The 17,476-nt window shown below is 47.0% G+C and overlaps 5 protein-coding genes across 5 annotated transcripts; 2 read left to right on the top strand and 3 right to left on the bottom strand.

Annotated features, from left to right (window-relative positions):
• Positions 1 to 385: 385 nt before the first annotated feature.
• N7455_008373 (glycerophosphocholine acyltransferase) lies at positions 386 to 2,471 on the bottom strand (the record flags this gene model as incomplete). Its single annotated transcript, XM_040958954.2, has 3 exons — positions 386 to 1,118; positions 1,169 to 2,062; positions 2,248 to 2,471. The coding sequence occupies 3 exons, from the start codon at positions 2,469 to 2,471 to the stop codon at positions 386 to 388; spliced, it is 1,851 nt and encodes a 616-aa protein (XP_040810552.2).
• Positions 2,472 to 2,797: 326 nt separating this feature from the next.
• N7455_008372 (DUF2841 domain-containing protein) lies at positions 2,798 to 4,463 on the bottom strand (the record flags this gene model as incomplete). Its single annotated transcript, XM_040958984.2, has 5 exons — positions 2,798 to 3,243; positions 3,319 to 3,504; positions 3,568 to 4,029; positions 4,099 to 4,300; positions 4,371 to 4,463. The coding sequence occupies 5 exons, from the start codon at positions 4,461 to 4,463 to the stop codon at positions 2,798 to 2,800; spliced, it is 1,389 nt and encodes a 462-aa protein (XP_040810603.2).
• Positions 4,464 to 10,026: 5,563 nt separating this feature from the next.
• On the bottom strand, positions 10,027 to 11,016 carry abfI (putative alpha-L-arabinofuranosidase; the record flags this gene model as incomplete). The annotated part of the gene is made up of 1 exon (XM_040959050.2): positions 10,027 to 11,016. The coding sequence occupies one exon, from the start codon at positions 11,014 to 11,016 to the stop codon at positions 10,027 to 10,029; it is 990 nt and encodes a 329-aa protein (XP_040810494.2).
• A 1,201-nt stretch (positions 11,017 to 12,217) lies between these two features.
• N7455_008370 (endo-1,4-beta-xylanase) lies at positions 12,218 to 13,730 on the top strand (the record flags this gene model as incomplete). The annotated part of the gene is made up of 10 exons (XM_040959002.2): positions 12,218 to 12,473; positions 12,530 to 12,570; positions 12,630 to 12,678; positions 12,740 to 12,861; positions 12,917 to 13,062; positions 13,117 to 13,205; positions 13,260 to 13,289; positions 13,360 to 13,448; positions 13,515 to 13,580; positions 13,641 to 13,730. The coding sequence occupies 10 exons, from the start codon at positions 12,218 to 12,220 to the stop codon at positions 13,728 to 13,730; spliced, it is 978 nt and encodes a 325-aa protein (XP_040810504.2).
• Positions 13,731 to 15,671: 1,941 nt separating this feature from the next.
• Positions 15,672 to 16,778, top strand: N7455_008369 (uncharacterized protein; the record flags this gene model as incomplete). The annotated part of the gene is made up of 1 exon (XM_040959053.2): positions 15,672 to 16,778. The coding sequence occupies one exon, from the start codon at positions 15,672 to 15,674 to the stop codon at positions 16,776 to 16,778; it is 1,107 nt and encodes a 368-aa protein (XP_040810582.2).
• Positions 16,779 to 17,476: the final 698 nt, after the last annotated feature.

The raw sequence follows: 17,476 nt of genomic DNA, 5'->3' as shown, positions 1-17,476 counted from the left end.
AATAAATTGATGATCCTGAAAGTTTGGAATGTCCTGGAACCGGATCCGATGAGAGATGTTGTGATGTACTGCCGCAGTCATCTTGCACGTGACGGCCGATACCGCCTCGGGTTTTGCTCGGGGTTAAACAGATATCCGGGCAGGTCTAGAACAGGCCGAACACATGCACGAGATTGTACAAAGAGGAAGTATTTCATTGTGCAAATATAATTCAAAATAGTTAACATCAATCTGAATAGCCAATTTTGTACATTTATATGGCTAAAAAGAAAACTCGCTCAGTAATCTCAAGCTTCTTGAATCTTAACAAAAAAGAAACCAACAAAACGAGGGTATATAAGGACTGGCGTAAACGATGGCAACAAAAGATTACGTTTCTTAAGGTTCAAATTCGCTCTCTAACGAGAGAGTCCTTGTTCAAACTTTCCTGTTTGATATCGGTAGAAGAGGCCTCGGCGGTATCCAACAAGGGAATTCGATCGACGCTGGATCGCTTCTCGTCGCTGTGTGCATTGATGGCTTCACTGAGAGGACTGGGCTCAGCGGCAAGCAAAGGACTAGTTGTTCCTTCGGGAGAGCTCTGCCAGCGTGCTACATCTGTCTTGAGCTGCTCCAGCTCCTTCTGGAAGCGCTTTCCAAAGACGTCGATGTAGTAAGTTGCTCCATTGTGGATGCTCCAGACAAACAGCGCAGACATGAACAGACCGCTGGCCCATTTGGACCAGAACCAGATCGGGCAGGGGATCATTGTGGACAAAGCAAACCCATACTGGATGAACATGAAGCATGGCTCTTGCAGTGCTTCGGGTAGACTAAGCACAAATCGCCCAATCCACGCCTTGGCGTATGACTTGCGCAGCCATGTGAAGCTGGTCGGACGACCCGCTGCGATCTTGTCGCGGCGGCGCACGGTAATCAGGAAGTGGTACATGAGCTGCCATACCACATAGGGGGCCGTGGACCAGAGTATCATGGCACCAAGGCCATAATGCTCTGGGTCCCCGGGCTGACTGAACTTGATGTTGTAGACAGCAGGGAAGCGTTCCTTCAGTTTCTCAACCGGAGTCAGGTGTACGATGCAGTGCAAAGTTACGGGTGGCATAATATGGATGAAGAGACTGCAGAGACATGAGCGAACGAACTGTGTACCTTTCGATATCTAACATACCTGACAACCTTGTCCATACTGTGGAAGACCATGGAGTTGCGCCACATGGCGATTGCAGCCGCATTGTTTCCGAAGGTCAAGCAGAAGGTGCTAATAAAGAGCCGTTTCGAGTTGGGGAAGACCCAGATACTCAGCATGCAGAGCAAATTGACAAAGTAGCAGAGATCGGCCAGGAAGTAGTGGTAGCCCTTCGCATGGTACGTGAAGTAGCGGATGGGCATGAAATATGCCAGCTGGGCGCTAAACCATATATAAAAGTACTCCGGGCAAGCACCGATCAGGTAGCCGCTGATGAAGATATTGAGCACACCAGCAATAAAAGACATCTTCTCTCGGAGGGTGACAGTTGCCGTCTTGTTCCACTGCTTTCCCAGGCGCTCTACACCCTGCTTCATCCGAGCACGATATTTTTCCAGCTTCTCATCGGCGGTCGGCGCTCGGCGCTTCCATTCACCCACAACACGATCCTTGGCATTCAAGGAAGACGACTTGAGCTTCTCCCGCTGCTTGCGCACCTTCTCCTTTTGCATGGTGATTGTCTGCTGCCATTTCTCCAGGCGCTGTGAGAGCTGGATGTTGTCAAGTAGGTCGAAAACAGTCAGCTTGTCCAGCGGTGGAAATGACTCCCAGTCCTCCTGATACGAGCTGCTGTTTGAGAAGGAGCCGTTGCGCGACAGACTTCCCGGGGTTGTGGAAGGAGAGCCGAATTCATCGTTGTCGGTAAAGTCGTCTGAAGGGAAGGGCACATTGATCTCGTCCAGGCCTGGCGTAGAGACCAGCGGCTCGGCTGACATGGTGGGATCAGACTTTCTTCTCGAGCTAGTGCTTTCCATCAAAAACTGTTGCTGGAAGAAGAGTATTGTCGGTCCGTCCCTGGTGTTGGGATATGGTCGACTGAGGAAACGATGGAATGTTAGCATCCCCATAGTTGCAAGCCCAAAGAGCACAGCTTAGTACAGATGTGCCAGACAGGCGCGAGTGCTCCAAAATCACAGCCATTATGTAGACATGAGGGGCAATTTAAAAAAAAACGACGGCAATCTTACCTTATCAGTAGATCACGCGTTTGTTGGACTCACTGGGCGATGATGGCGAACTGTGGTTGGCGATCCACAAAGTCAATAACTCCGGATTCACTGGCGCATGGCACGAAAACGGCGATATAGAGCTGCTGCTGTTGCTTTGATGCAGTCACAAAGGTTGAGGATATACTCGGACAAGAGCCAGCGAGAAGGTGAGAATTTGACGTGTGCTTGTGTTGTGAGTGTTGGTTGGACGGTGAGCTGCGCTGGGGGATCGGCATGCGGACCCAATCAGCGAGCTGTCTTGGCCCAGGTGGGAAGTTGTCGCCTGAGGCAGCAAAACTTTATAAGTCGGGTTTTATAGTTTTAATTGCAACTGTTCTAATGTAGTGTTTCGCCATATTTGAGTTGTCCCATTCATTTATTGCACATTCTCCCTGACTTCTCGTATATGAAAGCAAGGTGATAAACCATCCCAAGTAAGAAAAGAAATATAATTATAAAGAAAAAAGCAACCAATGAAACCCCATATCCGTGTCCAGCCAAACGCTCACAAACTCCAGGTATGTACTGGTGAAAACAAGAGAGGGAAGGAAACAGAACAATATTAATATCCAAACTGCGGTGCAGGGTTGCCGTGTGGCCAGAACCCGGGCCCTTTATCAGACACAAACGGTTGCGAGTAGTACCCGGACAGGTAACTCGGGTCTGGATGCATAGATTTTGTGACATTTGGGGACTCGAGAGGGGGGATTACATGCACTGATGGTGCTACACCCATTGGGTAGCCGAAGCTACCTGTCGGGCTGTGTGGACCACTTGACTCGCTAGTGGTGGGTGAGAGGGGCAGATTATGCGAGTGATGTAGCTTTGAGTCATCTTCTTCCAGCGTGGAAATGCTGGGGTTATCACCTGCATCCTGCATGTCATGTTCGGCCTCCATCATAGACGCTGTCACTGGTGCTGCGTGTGCACGAGATGATATTTCATCGCCGTCTTGGAAGATTGCTTCTGGTAAATGTGTTTGTGTTACCTGAATCAAGGTACTGGCGTCTGTAATGACAAAAGCACAAACAGGGTTAGTGGAACTGCTGATTGGGTCTTGTGTTGGGATAGGGTGACACGTACCGATTTCACCATCCAGGAACTGTTCTTCCATCTGTCGCACAAAGTAGATCTCGTCTAGAACCTGCAGCCTGTTGGCAGGGGTAATCTGGCGTCTCACGTCTTGGCCAGCGTCTCGCAGTTTGTCTGTTGTGACCCCGTGGCTATCTTTTAGTTCACAGAGGATATGAACAAGAAGTCGCAGTCGGTCTATGGTCAGTTAGTATTGGCCCATGTTCTCATATCATTGATACTAAAAGGATAGATGCTCACCAGGCTTGAGCAGATGATCAGGCTCCTTGTGTAAGACACCAGCAGGCCACCAAGCAGGCTTGGTGAACTCCGGGTCAACCCGCTGTGAGACACCGGCAATAACCCTGCGTCCATTGTATGGGTAATGGACCTGCTTCCTCGGCTCGACAAGCTTGATATAGGACTTTGCAATAGCGCGGCAGTTGAGCTGCTGGAAATCCTCGAATGCCTTCTCGTAGTACCGTCGCAGCAGTGCCCGGTTACCGACACGAAGAACGGTCCGTCCAGGTGGAGGTGTGGTAGGTGGCGGCGAGCTAGATTTAGGTCGAGACCTGGGCAAGCCGCTGGAACGCTTTGACTTTTTTCGGCTTTGCTGTGAGGACCACTGGAATGGGATCATCTCAGCCTGCCTCGTCTGGCCAGTTGGCCCCCATCCAGAAGGCGGTTGCTCATCCCAAGGTGAGTGGGGTGTTTGGGCTGGGTCTGCAAGGGGGCGGGAAAAGAAGTCAGTGTTGCCGCTCTGAAACTTTAGATTCTAGAAATCTGGCTCACTTGTGAACTGCGGACTCGTTTGTGGGGTCTGGCCCGTCATTTCGATAAACCGGTCTGTAACATCTGGTGTGAAGATGGCACCTTCACAGCCTGCAATTGAGGGTGAGGCTTGTAGTTGCCATTGGCCGTTGTGGTCAAGGTATATCATGGCGAAGTGTGGGTGTGTGTATTCGGCGGTATGAGGTTGTTTAGGGGTGATCGGCTATTTAATTATTAGCCAAACTTGATACATACTTGTTGCCTTCTGTTTTGCAATCGGGAAGTTCTATTACCATGTTCATCGGCGGTTGCTGCGGGATGCACGTATCGGAGTGTCTTCGCTCCAGCACCTCTCCAGGAAATGGATATCCACGATTCATATCCATCTTGTGAGATAGTATGGGGTATGAAAATCGAATTCACAAGATCAAGGCTCACTGCGCTTGTTAAAACGTAGTTACTTGCAAAATACAACTTGTGAAATACAGAATGGACCTGGAACTCTCAACAATCGGCCCACGGTGTCAATTTAATAGAAAAAAAGAGTCACCGCAGCTTGCCGATGGATAAGAAATCCGGGGCCATTCGATTAGGGGCAGGGTCCAGGCGAGATAAATATACCACGGAGTAATAATACGGGATCATGTCCATGATCTCCCAATTCCGACGTCCGACACCAGACCCCGAGGATTGGCATATTTCTCCACATGACATTGATGTCTCCTGAAAGCGCGAATGGGCTTTTTTTGGTGCTAATGCAAGGAAAAATGAATAGCTGCAAAAGCCGAGCGTGTGGCAATACGAAAGCTTCCGTATCACTTCTTTCTGCATCTTGTGATTGGACCATCCACTTCTGCCCCTTTGAAATGTTGTAGTCGATGGGTCGAGTCCGTTCTGCGCATTGACGCTTAGGGCTGTGATCCATGGATGAGTGTCACATAACCTTGTTCGATCCATGGTTCCGTCGGGGGATCCGTGATCGGCTGCTTGGAACCTTGGAACGTCTCAACTTCAACGCTTAGAGAAAACAGCCACAAAGATCGTCAAATTGTTCACAAATCAAATGTTCCAAATATTGTCCAAATTTATCAAAAATGGATCGCCCTCACAAAAAAAAAACATTTGCTCCGCTATCTACGCTACTCGTAGGCTATCTGCAACAAGCCGTTGTATCCATAAATATATTTCCCGCTCCAATACACCAAGTTTACCCTCGAATCTTCTAATATTCTAATCTATCAAGAAATAGTAGACATACCGTCGCAAGCTGTACCTAATTGAGGGGCGGTCCAATAAGCCCAAGGTGGAAACTATCATCTATCCAATCGTATTAACCGATCGGCGATCCCTAGGCCACATCAGCCACGACAGGTGATAGAGAAGAAGAGCGGTCATTCCTCGACGCCTCTGAGATCATCACCTGCAAGCCAAGAGAGGCTAATAAACCACTGACTAATGCATGGCCTGGGTGAATCTCTCCAACTTCAATGGATCATCTCCGTATGGATACTTACTTGCGTTGTCAGTGCGTCAGCGTAGTGGGCTTTTTCAACTACATCTACATCGTACGCGCAGCTGCGCCCACAACTCAATGTTTTTCTTTGTTACACTTTCTTTTTCTTTTTTTCTTTTTTCCTCGGGAATTTGTGGGTAAAATAGTAATGTTAGGCTTCCAAGTACTCCGTACGGAATACTACAATGTTTATCTCCACCGGGCGCTTGGTCCAAGTACCATTGTCCGTGCGGCCCTTCAACCTAATCTACAACGCGGGTCTGAAGACCTGGAGATAAATGCTTTCCGTCTGCCTGGGTCGGGAAGTTGAGGCCCCCAGGGGTCAAAGCCGTAGACGCGACGCGACCATCGAATCTTGAGCTTATTTTCAAGTTCGGGGAAGTTGGTTTGCGGTTCCGGGCGTGCGGATACAACCCCCGAGCATTATCCTAGTCAATCTCCATTGTTTCTTTTTTTTTTGGCCTCTTGGTCTCGCTCGCGATCACTCCCTTTTTTTTCTTTCTTTTTCTTTTCAGCATGGTGTCAATGCACTGACTCGAGGTATGTATCGAATCACCACTAGCATGGATTCTTCAAGTTGGTGATTCCAAATTCTGCTTCCCTGCGGCATCGTACATGAGCGGACGTGGCAACCCGGAGCTAGAGTCAAAGCATTCATCGAACCCGAAGGACAATTATTGTCTACAAAGTATATCCATAAGGAAAAGGAGCCCCAAGGTTAATTGGATTTGAACCACCATTGGGATCGGTTCCCTGCTCCCGGATCGACAGTGTCTACTGGGAGCGGGGGACCGCGGATGGCAGACCAAGAAGCTGATCATTACGAATTCGACCAACCGTTCCATTTTCCCCTATGGCTTTTATGGAGTAGGCATTGTTTCTTTTTTTCTCGGCCCTGTGGTATACGACATGGCCAACAATTGAAAATGGGCATGATTAACCACCTAGGTAGCGCCACCAGGATCTCGGCCTGCGGCAGCAGCGGATTGCAGCTGTAGCGAGGCCCAATGTTATGAGGTTGTGCCGCTGTGTACTCCGTATTATCATTATTATTCCTCCACCGTCTCTTTGGCCTTGTTTTATTTATTTATTTGCTTTTTCTAGGGGGCTGGTCTCATTGCTATCCAGACTGGGCCCACAAATCCGGAGAAGGTAACCGTATCGCGTTATTTGACGCTGTTCGATGGGCCTGCGGGCCGCATATTCCTGCCACATAACGGTACTCGCAATTTCACTTTATATTGCAATGAGGAGAGATATCGAGGTTTTCGATCTTGAGAAAAGCCAGCCCTTGACTACAATTGAAGATAGGATCTCAGCAAGTATTTGCCTTTTATCCTTTTTTTCTCGATCTTCTTGATGCCTTTTGACCTACGGAGTATGCATCTTTTAGTTTGAGGTTTCGAATATATTGGATAGTCCATGGCCGATGCTCTTTACCAGGCAGCCTTATTATCATCGACAAAAGCAAGAAAAAAATATTAATAGTAAAACAATATTAATTCCACGCAATCAATAACACGGGGCTAGGTACCGAATACGTACGGATACATCGCAGCCAAGCAGCCAAGCAAAAATATACACATTACTATCCCCTGAGCCGCATTGGCCCCAAACTCTGTAATACCCAAGGGTGTACAATCCCCACAAGAGAATACACCTCAAAGCCACCTTAGCAAGTGGCTTGGAAAAGACATGCGTCCCTTGCGTAGATGTGCGGGCCGCAACACCCAAGAGATGAAATTATCAACAACGGAATACATACGGAGTACAATATTACGGTCAATTCTATTATTGTATGTTGTACTCTTTATTCTATGGAGTACTCCGTACATTTTAGAGAGAATATCTGCTCTTATAATGGCCGCATTATACGCATGAGCAGATCACCATCTGCCCGTGGACGCGAGCTGCTCCTGTATGTACTGCTACCGTTGCACAACACATTGAAGGATTGCGTATTTGCATATTTGGAAATACAGCTTTTTTCTTTTTAATCCTCGGTAACAAAATATCCAGTGTTCCTGCTGTACAAAGTGTACTTACACCGCGCAATGTTTATGAATATGTGCGTCTCGGCGGGTGGTGCTCCCGGGGCTCCCGCCTGTTGACATTCCGTTACCATTGCTAGCTGGGTGCAGATGGTTAGATCCTGGTACCAGGATAGTGGTGCAGGAAACCTGCATTATTGGAAATTTGGCCTCGGGTCGCCTTCGTGGTGTCCGGGGGGGTTGATACTGGGCATGATTTGCAATGTTCGTTGGGGTTACAGTTACTTGGATGGTGGCGGTGACTATACCCAAGTAGACTGCACCTGGTGACTCCGTTGTTCCTCTCACCGTACTTGGCGTCGGGTTGCCAGAAAGGAGATTAGAGCCATTGGCTAAGGACTCCGTCGAAGCTTGGTTTTATTCTCAGTGGTCCCTGATTCCGTCGCTCTCGCCTTCCTCGGTTATCATCCTTGTACTTGTAAAGCGCTATATCAAACCTCGCCACCTCGGGGGCTGTCAAGGGGGAGTCTAGAGCTTATTCGACCCCGGATTATAGATAAGGGGTTGTCTGTCCAGATGCAACCGAGCATAGAAAGTCGGGGTCAAGCACACTGACGAGTCATGGTAGCTCTGGATGTATAGAGAAAGAATTACAGTTCATTATCAGTCTGGAGCTGACTTTAACCCCATATACCAGTGGGTCCGACTTGATCCCTTAAGCTTTCCAAATACCTTTGGACCCATGGGCACAGACCCAAGGTCGAGATCAGATCTGCTCCCGTATCAACTTAACTGACCAAGAAAGCTCAATTTTAGGCCTTTTGATCGCACCGACTGATTTTTCAATCGTGTCCTTTCTTTGCCGCACGGGCTCGCCGTCTTCCAATGTGTAGTTATACGACCAGCCATCCTAGATAATGGTAGTGATCGCGAGTCAACTAGCAACCTGTGATGAGTTCGGGTTCTGGGTCAAGTTTGAACTCCAGCCCAAGCCCTCGTTTTTGTAATTATACTGTTGCAAACATATCACAGGAATCAGGGCCAGCCCATTTTTCTTTTAGTAGAAGCAGATCCCGAGCTCGATCTCGTCGCTGTTTGGTCACTGTTACCGCAGCAGCTGGGGAATTGCCATAGTATGGGCGGTAGGACCTCCCGGAGTCGGTTCCGACTATGTATGCGAGCGGTTCCGACTGTGGTCCTATCCGGTCGAGCGGGTTGCCATGATCCACGATAGTCCGTGTCTTTGTGCATGTGCCCTTGGTACACGGTGCTGCCGTATCTTGATTGGGTCCAAGCTATTGGTCAGATTCACAAATTATGGCGCGATAAGGTTATATTTAGCATCCGTCGCCATAGCAGAGAACTCCGCTCTAGCTCTACCCGGCGCTTGACTGCTCGTTCCATTGATAGCCAGGTTGGTCGATTAGTCGCTCCCGATCTAATTCACAGGGCACAAACAGATCAGGTCTCTGTACAATGCTAGTGCAAGCAGTTCCCGCGGCTCTGTACTTACATACAAAAGAATTGTCTCCGATCCGGATATGGGGTCTCACGCCTTGGAGATCATCGAATTTGTCAACTACGCTCTTAAGAAATTTTTCGATCGGAGGTCTCCTGCAAACAGCATTAATCACTCTGAGCTTTGATGATAAATTTGGCCACTTCATGAACCTGCGAGGTCAGGGAAGGAGTAGAGCTCAATCAAGGAGGACGTGCAGATCCTGTTGAGACCTTCGCCTTTGAGATTTAGGATCTTTGCAAAGCTCTCCATCTCGATTTAATAGCATAGCCCAATCCATAGTTTCTGTCCTTCTTTCCCTTCGCAGTTCCGTTTTTAGGATTGCAGCAGGCCCCTCTAAAAAACAAAAATTGCCTTGGACTATAAGAAGCCTGAAGGTCATGTGTATAATTCTATGTCTACAACCATGAAAGGTCCATCTGGAAGTTTCATACATTTTCCCCAACGTCTGATGACACTTGTTCCTGAAAGTTCGACTGCGGACGCAGCAGATATACTCCTTGTAACCGAAGTCAACTTTTCAGGATCATGGTCTACCTAAATATATTTCACTAGCCATAGTATTTTCTTTTTATTTGGTTAGTTGAAGTAATAAGACGAGAGGAACCATTATATATATCTGAAGACTTCCCAGGTGGGCAAATCTTGGCTTTCATTTTCCATTCGCTGAGCACCTCAGTCAACTGGACAATTCGTTCTTTTAACAGGTGCTGTGCAACGGATAGAAGAGATTCTACTCCGTACTTAGATTTGAATTTGCTAGTAAATATTAATGTAACAGGCTGATAGTACTCTGTCTTTATCCGCCCATGAGCTGTCTCGCCTCATGATCCGGATCGCGTATAGTCCTCATATCACAACTCTCACAATTTCGTCTTCACAGCTCCATCTTCACCGCGATGCACCTCCAGAATACACAATCCCCTTTAGATTTTCAGGGTGAGCACGCCAGGCTTCCACGGTAGGGTATTGTAGTTGCCACCGGCGGTGGGATCTCGTCCCTGGTAGAGGAGTTGCAGGTTGCATGGATCGATGGTCATTGTTTGGTCAGGGTTGGTTCGAACCAAATCACCGTGACTGATATCGTTGGTCCAGGTTGCACCGCTATTGGTCTTTCCGGCGAAGGGCTTGCTCTCGCTTGCTGCCTGCGCTTCCCACAAACCGCTGAGACTGCTGGAGACGAATGAACGGAAATACCGCTGCCCTTGTGATCCAATTGCTTCGACAATCATAAGGTACTTGTTTTGGCCCTTGACGGTGTACACTTGAACTGCCTCGAACACGTCGTTCGTAGTGCCGCTCAGTACAAGTTCTGAACTTGTTCCGAAGTTTCCAGGGAAATTGTTGATAGACATGCTGCTGCGATAGATCTTGCCATTGTCACCCGCAAAGAAGAGATACATATGCGTAGAATCACCGATAACGGTCTGATCAATGGCGCCAGTATCTGAGCTAGTGATCTTTCCGGAAAAAAGAGCTTCCTGCGATGACCATCCATTGGCATTGGTAGGATCACTTGATGTTCGATAGCTAAACGTGCTCGAGCCCCACTGGTAGGCCAGGACCCAAATGTTCTTTGGCTGAAAGTAGAACAAAGTGGGTGCAACGGCTGTAAAGCTCATTCCGACTTGACTTGCAGTTTCCATGTCAGACCAATCCGAAAAGGCGCCGAAGTTCATCGAGCCGTAGTTCCCACTTGCATCGGTTGTTGATGCATATACGAGGTGTTTATTGTTAAAGACCACGTTGGTGAAATCCTTGATTGCGGTCCATCCGGACTTTGGATTCGCTAGAGCGCTAGTTGATGTCCAAGTATAAGTTGATGGAAGCGCGCAGTCGGCGAAGGCAACTGGTACTGATGCGAGCAACAATATGCCAGATGACACTAGGCCAGCTTTCGCCTGGGAGAATCTCATTGTCGTTGAGATCCTAGTGTATGGTGGTTTATTTGATTGAAGACAGATACAAACCACCTTGTCAGGAACCTACCTTGTTTAAATACTCCAAAGACGGCTTATAAATTGAATGGTTTGGTCTGTGTCTGTCTATTATAAATCGATACATTGAGCTAATCACTTGTCTTCGAAGGTGAAGTTCCCAATGTTTCAGTTGGAAAGGACTGACCCTTAGTGTGTTTCTGATTTGCTGACTTCAGGGAGATTGACCAAAATAAACTATATCAGCTAGAGACATCAGTCCATAGGAAAATTCAATTTCTAGAAATAATCGCGAGCATAAACTCCACATCGAATTAACCTTTCCAAGCCTGTGTTCAGGCTGAGATTGGGTAAATGCATCGAAGAGATCATGAGTCTAGCCGTGGGTCTTGGTGGTATTGCTAGGCGGATTGATTTCTTACTGATACATTATCATTATACGGCTGTTTCACTATCGAACACACTAGTTTCAAGCAACTTTTTCTTGGTGGTTATACCATCTCAGTGTGGGTTGTGCCTTGTTGAAACCTCTTTGAAGAACGTCAGATGTAATCACAGGCACCTCCGAGTGGGATTTGGCAGGGGAGATGTAAATAGCTGAACGAGGAAGTCCCTACTTAACGAAGTTGGAGCTAACTATTGTGGTTGGCCTTCGACGTACGAATTACACGCAGTAGATGTCATCTGCACCCCTGAGGACCCCCTCTTTGTTTCAACTAAACAGATTATTCCACCCTTGAGCACAAGCCAAGATTTGTGGGCCCTGTCGTTACATGTGGGGGTTAGGACTTGCAAGGGTCCTCTATACCTGAAAGGACAACTGGAGCTTGGTGGTTTGCTAGTATTCATGGAGAGTACAATTTATACTACTCCACATATCTTCCGGGCTGAGACCTTCTATGCGAACATTTAGGCTAAAAACAAAGATCAAATATTATCCCATCCAAGTTATTTACTAGAGGCTTGGATAAAATACAACTTCCGTTCCCCATTAGTGAAAAAAATAGATGATACAGCCCCGTTTTGCATCGGGGAAGGACTTCCCCTTTAGCTAGCATTTCAACTGCCAACTTCTCTTCCCAAAGAAATGTAGGCACCTGTCCTATATAAATATCTTCTCATCCTCCCAGAAACTGTCTTCTACCAGTCTCATTTCCATTTATCGACTTGAAGAACCAACATGTTTCCCAATATGATTCAAGTCAAGACAGCTGCTCTAGTTATGCTTTTCGCTGGCCAAGTGATTTCCGGACCCGTTGAATCCCGACAAGCCTCTGTGAGCATTGATGCCAAATTCAAGGCCCACGGGAAGAAATATCTGGGAACTATTGGTGACCAGGGCACCTTGAACGGGAATGAAAAGACCCCAGCAATTATCAAGGCTGACTTCGGCCAACTGACTCCGGAGAACAGTATGAAGTGGGATGCTACTGAGCGTAAGTACAACTGTCCCGGGATAATTAGAGTATGGGAAGTTGATTTGCAAAAATAGCAACCCAAGGACAGTTCTCCTTCACGGGGTCTGACTATCTGGTATGGACCCGACCTTTTCCACAGCAATTGCTTCTTTGCCTGATTCTTACAAATTCTAGGTCAACTTTGCCCAGTCAAATGAGAAACTGATCCGCGGCCATACTCTCGGTAAATCCTCGAAACTATAGAACTCAAGCATGTTACAACAAGAGAGGCTAAACTCGTCAAGTATGGCACTCCCAGCTCCCATCATGGGTATCTTCTATCTCAGACAAAACAACCCTGATCGATGTCATGAAGAATCACATTACCACGGTGATGAACCACTACAAGGGCAAAATCTACGCCTGGGTACGTTGTATCGATAATATTGGATTTACAAAGCTACGTTACTAACCAACCTAAGGACGTTGTAAACGAAATATTCAACGAGGATGGTTCCTTTCGTAACAGTGTCTTCTACGATGTCATCGGCGAAGACTTTGTACAGATCGCTTTCGAAACAGCTCGTGCTGCAGACCCAGATGCAAAGCTCTACATCAACGACTACAAGTGAGTCGCAGCCCTCGGCTATTTTCATTTTGCTTGGATTCTAACATTACACAGCCTGGATTCTGCCTCTTATCCTAAACTGAGTGGTATGGTTAGCCATGTCAAGAAATGGATTGCTGCCGGTGTCCCAATTGACGGAATCGGTAAGATACCTACCATCGCAGCTCACCGTATATGATTGCTCACACCTTTCAAAGGCTCTCAAACCCACTTAAGCGCCGGTGCCGGTGCTGCAGTTTCAGGATAAGTACCCACTTGCTTCTTGTCGACCGAAAATTGGCTAACAACCTCTCACAGCTCTTGATGCTCTAGCCAGCGCAGGAACGAAGGAGGTCGCTATCACCGAGCTTGATATTGCTGGCGCCAGCTCTACCGACTACGTAAATGTGAGTCCCACAATGCTATGACTGGTATTTTTGACTCCCTACTAAATCCCAATTTTTTGTTTATAGGTTGTCAAAGCTTGCCTGAACCAGTCGAAGTGTGTCGGGATCACCGTTTGGGGAGTTGCTGACCCGGTAAATGCTCATTCCTCCCTGGTAAATCATATTGTATACTAATACTACATACTTTGTTAGGATTCGTGGCGCTCCAGTTCGAACCCACTGCTGTTCGACGGGAGCTATAACCCCAAGGATGCATATAACGCCATCGCAAATGCCCTCTAGGAAATATGCTTTCGGCATCTATCAGAAGTTGAGTAGGCTACACTCCAAATCGAGAGTGCCCGGATGACAGGAAATCATCGATTTATTTGGTTAATAGAAATTGAATAAACCAAGATATCTCGCGGAATGGGTCCGGCGATGTTTCAGGGCCCCACGGTGGAGCATTTACTCGGGTGAAGAACAGAATCCTCAGACAGAGCTAGCGTACCTCCAACTCAAAATCTACATGGAGACATACTCCGCGTTTTGGACCATGGCCTTAAACCCCACTTAATTAGGTAGGCTGATTTAACAAGTAATACGGTATTTGAGTGTCGGCATTTGCCGAACAGAGTGCAGGGTCCTCCCCTTCAATCTCAGGGGCAAAGACCCTGAATATGACAACCCAGATTGTCAATTATCCCAAATTAGGCCAATTACTGGTGAAACGCTAGGCTAAATTCGTGTTTTGGAAACGGCGCTCGAGTCTCTATTTCTTCGTGGCCGCTATATGTAATGCTCATCGACCAACATCTTCTCCCAAGCTGCTTATGCAGGACGACCTGTGAAACATTCCGGCGACCATAGCTACGGTAGAGAATATATACAATACCCAAACGGATATTAACAGATAGAATTGTCATCCCGTTTCGCAGCACAGGCTGTTGAATGATATACTACTAAGTAATATACTAAACAGCATGTATGTAGTAACGGAATTGAATATTTCACAGGTGTAGAAAATAAATTGTAAAAATGTCTAATCTCTTCATATATGGAAATGAAGCCATATTTATGCCTTTCCTTTCTATAAAACTTACTTTTTATGATAAGAGAACTAGAAAGAATTGTAGGCAATAAGCGGTGTCATTCCTAAGCGCTATATTCTCTATAACTCTATAACTCAGTGGTTCGCATATAGATTAATAAAGGCGACGATATATAAGAAGTAGTCTGAATTCCAATGGTATTTATGATTCTAGGATCCTTAAATTTGTATAGTGGAATAGGTGATAGAGGCGTCAAACTATATCAACGCCGCTAGTCTCGATTTCGTAGAAGTCCTGAATCTTTAGCATATAAGAATTAACATGTTGCAAAAGAAGCAAGGTATGCATGAAATCAATTAGGGTTTAGCGTTGAACAAATCCAAGGACATGTTAATTATGACAAATTAACTTGGATTTTCAACACAGGCAGTGATACAAGCTCTCATGATACCAACACCACTCTCGCTCCCTTTGACATCTTTCCTAGATGAGTCAGCTGTGCGGTGCATGGCGAATACTATCTTGGGTGGGTTTCTGTCTAAGATTAGGTCGAGTCACTTGTTCAACAGTAGGCCAGTATCCGGAGTATGCACCGGCGGTCACGGGTCACAAGTGTGAGACAACCATACTTTGAGGTAGAGTATGTGCATCCCAATATATCTGGACCAGATATACGTATATTATATAGAGTTTTCACTTAACTCGCACTTTCACGTTACTTAAGGGATATTTGTAGGCCCAAATAGTCAGGCCAAGGTAGAATCAGCAATAACAATATATCGAACTAGATATACGTGTGTTATATGGACCTTTTCACCTAACTCGCACTTTCGAGTTACTTGAGGTACATATAGTGTAAAATTCCCCTTGGATTTATGTATGTAGACACCTAGTAATGGGCAACCCGCGCAAATGTTTGCCTTGATCGGGATTTTCCATCGACTATCTGAGGAAAATAACAGAAGCCTATGATGTACATGAAGTTTGTATATATATATGTATGTTTGATGACCTACGCACAATTGGATTTTAGGTGAGGCTTCTTGGTCTGATTTGCGAATTCTAAGACTTTAACCCTCCACGCCTCGTTACTTCTTTCCTGTCACATCCTCCTTGTCACTTCCTTCCTCTTCTACACATTCACCGACTAGTTCTATCTCTCCACCAACTCTTTCCTCGTACGCACGCTATCATGGAGACAACCACAAACTACCTTTCGCTTCCCGCAATTGCGGAGTTCATCACCGCATACGAGACTAAGCCAACCGCTGAAAATGCCAAGATCATGGTTAGCGGTCTCCTCACTTACGCCTTCGATTCGAATGATGGCTGGGTCCTCAAGTGGCAAGAGGATGAGGAGAACAATCACTCGAACTGCTTCATTGTGAGAGCCGTCGGCGAAGACAGGTCCCTGCACGCCATCGTGAAGGTTATTCTCGACCCCTCCGGTTCAATCAAGGACAACTGGGATCAATCCGTTCCACGCTTGATCAGTGCCCCGCTCCCCAGTGAGCGATGCTGGGCCATCCTCATCCGTGGCATCAAAGTCCGACTCTACGAATACCACCGCGACCAAAAGCCCGACGACCGTTTGGTTCCCTGTGACTTCAAGCTTGCCGACAAGACAAGGCATGCGGTTCATATTCGCAAGAATGCTGATGCAATCAACAACCTTCTCACCAGCATCCCTAACCAGGCCCCCCTGCCACTCGAAGAGGGCAAACACGGCAACCCGTCTCTGAATGACTGTGCCACCGACATTGCAACGGAGTCGCAGGTTTCCCTGGATGCTACCCTTGAGAGTGTCCCTACCTCTGGCGCCTACGTGGAGTCGTCCTCTGAGGATCCTCCCACTGAGGCTAGCGAGGAAAAGACGCCCACTAGTGAGGACAAGACGCCTACCGTGGTTGAGCCTGTCACTCAGCATGAGGCCGCTACCCAAGCCAAGGCAGTAACTGAGGCCGATATTACTACCTCCCAGACCAAGCGTACCCCCGAGGCCTACGCAACCCAGGCTAAGATCACTCCTCAAACCAAGGCTGCATTTCTAGCTAAGGCTGCAGCTGGGGTCAAGAGTACTACCCAGGCCAAGACTGCTACTCAGGTTAAGCCTACTGCTCAGGTTAAGCCTACTGCTCAGGTTAAGCCTGCTGCTGGGGTCAAGAATGGCACTCAAGCCAAGACTGGTAATCAAGCCAAGGCTGCCCTACTAGCGAAGGGGGTTTCTGGGATGAAGATCACTCCGAAGGTCAAGCCTGGGAACGTGACTGAGGTTGTAAGACAGAAAGACACAGACTAGAAGGTATGTGGTTTATTGGGCCTCGATGACTATCTACTTCTTGCTAATTGTAGTACCTCCAATAGGTCGCAAGTCTCTCACAGAACAATATTTTCAGTTCACGATTCACGATTCACACTTAACGGTTCACACTTCACGGTTCTCGGTTTTCGGCGTTTCTTATGTTACTCTTGTTTCTTCTTTTCAGACATTGATTTGTCTCATCCAACACCGGTACTTTCAACAAGTGCCAAGTCTTGTGCATGGTGGAAGTCGGGTTCCTGGCTTTTCACAAAAGTGCATCAAGATGAAGCTGAAGTCCGTTGCTTCGTGGTTCCACAGGTGGACGGTTCTTTGCTGTTTCTTTTTCTTTTCGCGAGGCCTTACTATCTCTTATCTTTTGCCATGAAGTGGTGCATTTCCTAGGGGGGATTTAACATGGCGGCCTCCACACATCTATTAAGATGGTCTTAATTGAAACCTTTTCATCATCTACTTTCAGGAGATGCTCTAAGAAACATCATCCAAAATCAGTAGAAGTATATGAACAGTGGACATGTGAGTTGTTCGGAAGCGGAGGTTTTTAGGGTTACCCGCAGCTACGACGTGCGAGAACCGTTGGAACGACTTGAAAACCACAGTACAGAAACTGGTATCAATTAACAGCCTTGTCGATAGAAATAATTACCCAGAATAGACACTGGGTGGTTTCAATAATC

Source organism: Penicillium solitum (genome assembly GCF_028829755.1).
Source record: "Penicillium solitum strain IBT 25940 chromosome Unknown utg000005l_segment0_segment0, whole genome shotgun sequence".
Taxonomy (NCBI): Eukaryota; Fungi; Ascomycota; class Eurotiomycetes; order Eurotiales; family Aspergillaceae; genus Penicillium; species Penicillium solitum.
Note: the sequence above shows the minus strand (reverse complement) of the source record. Positions and strands in the feature narration are given on the sequence as shown.